General features: G+C 42.3%; 1 protein-coding gene across 1 annotated transcript in view; it reads left to right on the top strand.

Annotated features, from left to right (window-relative positions):
• Positions 1-1,142: 1,142 nt before the first annotated feature.
• Positions 1,143-4,191, top strand: part of LOC144475781 (uncharacterized) — a 115,890-nt gene continuing 112,841 nt past the window's right edge. Inside the window, exon 1 of the mRNA XM_078192042.1 lies at positions 1,143-1,327. Within this exon, the coding sequence (XP_078048168.1) occupies positions 1,169-1,327 (159 nt within the window). The 5' untranslated portion in view covers positions 1,143-1,168. The remainder of the gene's footprint in view (positions 1,328-4,191) is intronic.

The raw sequence follows: 4,191 nt of genomic DNA on the forward strand, positions 1-4,191 counted from the left end.
ACACACACCTGTCTGTCTGTGGAACGCGTATATCGACGACCGCTTCGCCAAACATCCCTTTCATACTCCTTTCCGGTCGCTCGTATTTCGAACGGTCCCTTTTACCAAACCTCTCGCATTGTTTAATTCTAACCGTTTGTAATCGTCTCTCCGCTGTTCTTTCCGAATTCGTCGACTTCGCTCGATTTTTTCGTGCTCTATCGCCTGCCATTTTTTTTCGTGTTGGTGTATCTCTGCGTTTGCGGGGTTGTTTATTGTACGTTTTGGTGGATTTTTCAAATTTTGTTTTGGAATATTGGCGATTTTTATTCATTTGTTTTTGGGCACCTTTTTGGTGGATTTTTGTATCGCGGGGGTTCGTTTGTCGATTATTAATTTTATTATTGTTTTTATTGTACTATTGTTATTTCTATTGTACCATTTGTGATTTTTATTGCTCTGTCTTTGACGATTTGTTTAAATGAATTTTTGTGTTCCGGTGGATTTCAATTATCAATTTTGTTGAATTTTCAATTTTTATTTCAAATTAATTGGTGATCTCCATCGCTTCATCTCTGTCGATTTATTGAAATAAATTATCGTTCCATCTTATTCTTCGTACATCAATTATCAATTTTGCTATATTTTCCAATTTTTATTATAAACCATTTGCCACCCCCGCCATCTCACCCTCGCCGACGTATTCAAATAAACCCCCACCGTGATCGTATATCACGCGAATTATAATTTCAAATCGTTCATGAATTATTGATTCACGCCCCGTCGATTTATATTACTTCCCTTGTCCTTGGTTTTTCGGCGTCGACTGTACTCGTCCGCTGTTTTCATTTAATTCTCGCACTTTAACGTCGCGATCGTGTCATGGAAACGTACCGGGCTTCCTACGAAACGTTATAATTCGCCGGCGTCACCTGTCGTCCACATTAAAAATCGTTATTACCATCGAGTGAATTTCCATCTGAATTCCGGCGCGTCGACTATGGCTCGCGCACCATCGCTGCTGCTACTATCACCGTCCCCTCCATTGCTACCCTCCACCATCCACCATCCACCGTCTCACTCATCTTCACCATTGGATTTTATGTTCTGCGGGCACGGTATTGAAACGACAGCCTTGTTATCAGGCACCCTGAAGACCTACCAGCGCGCTGCCTGCGACGAGGAGCTGATGACGCTGAAATGTCCACCGGGCACGACCATCACCGTCGCCCTCGCTCAATACGGCCGTGCCGGGGCGAACGGCAACGGCAGGTGCAGCACCTACGATCCGTCATCGCTTGCAGGGGACAAACTGAATCACACGTGCATCTGGCCCCAATCGCTCCAGGTATGTGTCAAGAAAACATCCGTCGGTGTTAGAAACCCGCCCCACATTCGTAGATACTTTAGGGATCGTCTACGATCGATTCGATAGTGGTTGCTATTCGTATCAGACCCTCTTCTTAGAGGCATAGTGCTGGAGATGCATTCGAGTGAATTTGGTGTACAATATACATTGGGGACGCTGCCTTAATGTTCCTTGATATACTACTTTCCTTTGCAGCTAATGAGATTAGAGAATTTGCGAAATTAATGTTGACGATGTGAACAATATTTATATTTAGTAAGTTATTAATTAAAAAGAAGATTGTATTGTTTTAGGGTAGTTTAAGGATCGAGGAGATGTGACTAGCTTTTTAATTTATTTATTAGTTAGATGGGTTAGTCGACTTTTTTCTTTTCCCTTTAGATCCACAATGATAATTTAATAATAACAATAGATGTATAATTTATAAATTAAATATATAATGGAAAGGAAAATTGAGTGAACGGTTTTGAAACAGTATAATTTATTGAAAACTTGTCCAGATAATTTAACAGAATTTCAGTTCATTTATACAGAATCTAGTTTACTCTATAACAACTGAAATATTTTTACATTAATTTTAATACTATTTAAAAATTTGCCAAAGTGGTTAATTTAACAATCCAAACGTCCGCGTTTATCGCAATCGATCTAACAGAAGTCGATCCCACGATTGTCTCCGTTCACCGCTCCGCGAAGTTGGTATTCAACTATTTCGATATTGTTAACCAGCGCAGTTTGCGCTAATAAAGTTTCTGGGGCGGTTCGTGGAATAAGCTTCGTGAACTCTCTCTCTCTCTCTCCCTGGCCTGCATAGTGTACCCATGGACAGCTGATTGTTATTACCCTGATACAATGGTCGAGATAAGTCGATATTAACCTGAACACGCGTTGCCGCGCGGAACTTTATGTTAAAGTATTATCTAAACTCTAATCAACGCGGGACTTTCGTTGAACGTTACCTTCCTACCTCGTCTCCCCCCACCCTTCCCCTCCCCATCCCTCCGTGCCGTAGTAATTAAACGATAGTTCGCTTAGTTAACGCGAACTTATTTTTGCTAATATATTTCCGGCCGGTTATCCGCGCGGTCGAGAAATTGCAACGGTGGTTATATCAACTTTGTAAGCGATTCTCGTGAAACGTAACTTTATTCGTAACAATTATTCATTATAAATTATTGCAACTGTATCTTCGAATAACTCTGGGCAAAATTATTCGAACGATCGAGTAGAGATTATGAAATTATTCGAATAATAAAAGCAGCTTATTTCGCATTTTTTTTTAGCACAATTCTTTCTTAACAATTTATTTTTTACTCAAATCTTCTAATTCTTTTTCAAATAATAATGTCCAAGGAACTTATTACTAGACTATGGATATTTATACGAGATAAAAGTTATTAATGACGATTGCGAGAAGCAGAAATAAAGTAAAAATAAATACCTTCATTTAATTATTATAACAAATAGAAATATGTTAATTCCATCTATTTTTACGCATAATTCTCTATTGGAATAAATTATTTGCATAATTATTGAGAAAACATGAGATCATAAAATTACTCGAATAAATTAGTCAAATAGAGATTGCAAAATTGTTCAAACACTCAGTTATTCAATTATCCAATTATTCCAAAATTTAATCATTCAATCACTCAATCATTCAATAATTTAAACTCGTTCAGAGCTAATAAAATGATTCTACCAACAACGCGTACCGGACAAATAATTTTCTCACATTTTCGCAACAATTTCCTCTCCGAAAACCCACTCCAACGTCAACAACCCCCATAGAACCCGGCGACAATGCCACTCTCTCTCCGTATTCTCAGACACAACGCGGGCAGAAAAATGGCGGAACAATTGACTCGCTACTGCGACTCGCGCGCGTAGAACGCGCTCCCATATTTTCGCAGCATCGAATATCAGTTTTACAAACAGCGTAGCTTTTACAGCCGTTACGGGAACGGAAACGCGTAGCATTTTCGCCTAGGCAAAGGTAAACCCAACGTCCATCGTCGACGCGGTGCCTCCTCCTCCCCGCCGCCGAAAAAGTTACTGTCAAAACTATGAATTTCACCGGAAAATATTTGCAGTCACGTAGAGGTTACAGCATTGTGCTCACACGCGCGGGTTCGCGTTCCCTTCGATTCGGGCGGGGCCACCGAAAAACCGTTCCTTTCAGGCCCTTTCCGAAGGTAAACAAAGCCCACGTCGCCGGCAGTAACTCGAAAAGTGCCATCGTAAAGCATTGTACACATACGAGGGTGGGAGAAGGGGGTAAGCGGGCACGGCGAGCACAGTCCTCGCCGGTCGGAAGTTTCAGCTTTGACGTTACACGCCGCGCCCCTCCCCCCTCTAAGAAAGTTTATCTGCCATCTTCTATTTATTGGATTCTCCGGGAACCCTGATTTCTAATCCAGAAGAAAAGACGCCGTCGATTGCCTCGGCACGCCAACCACCTACCCCCCACTTTCGATTGGTGGTGGTGGTGGTGGTGGTGGTAGCCCCCACTCTTTGGCATCGGCCCGATGGAAGTGCCGGTGCTGGAAGGAATCGTAAACCGGATCCACTCCGCTGGGTTAACCCTTGTACGGTTCAACCCTCGTAACCTCTGCTTAGGTTTGTAAGCTCCGGCAAGTCGGAAACGCCCCACCGAAAAAGATTCCGGGCCAAGAGCCTTTCAACGCCGGGATTTCGTATCGGGCTTTAGTGTCCCGTGTACCGTGCGATTCGATGACGTACTCGCGTCCGCCGCCCTCCACCCCCTTCTCTATATTTCTCGCTCTCTTTCTCTCTTTCTATTTCTCTCGTTATTTCTCTCTCACTCTCTATTCCTCTCTCTC

This window comes from Augochlora pura, chromosome 10 (genome assembly GCF_028453695.1).
Source record: "Augochlora pura isolate Apur16 chromosome 10, APUR_v2.2.1, whole genome shotgun sequence".
NCBI lineage: Eukaryota > Metazoa > Arthropoda > Insecta > Hymenoptera > Halictidae > Augochlora > Augochlora pura.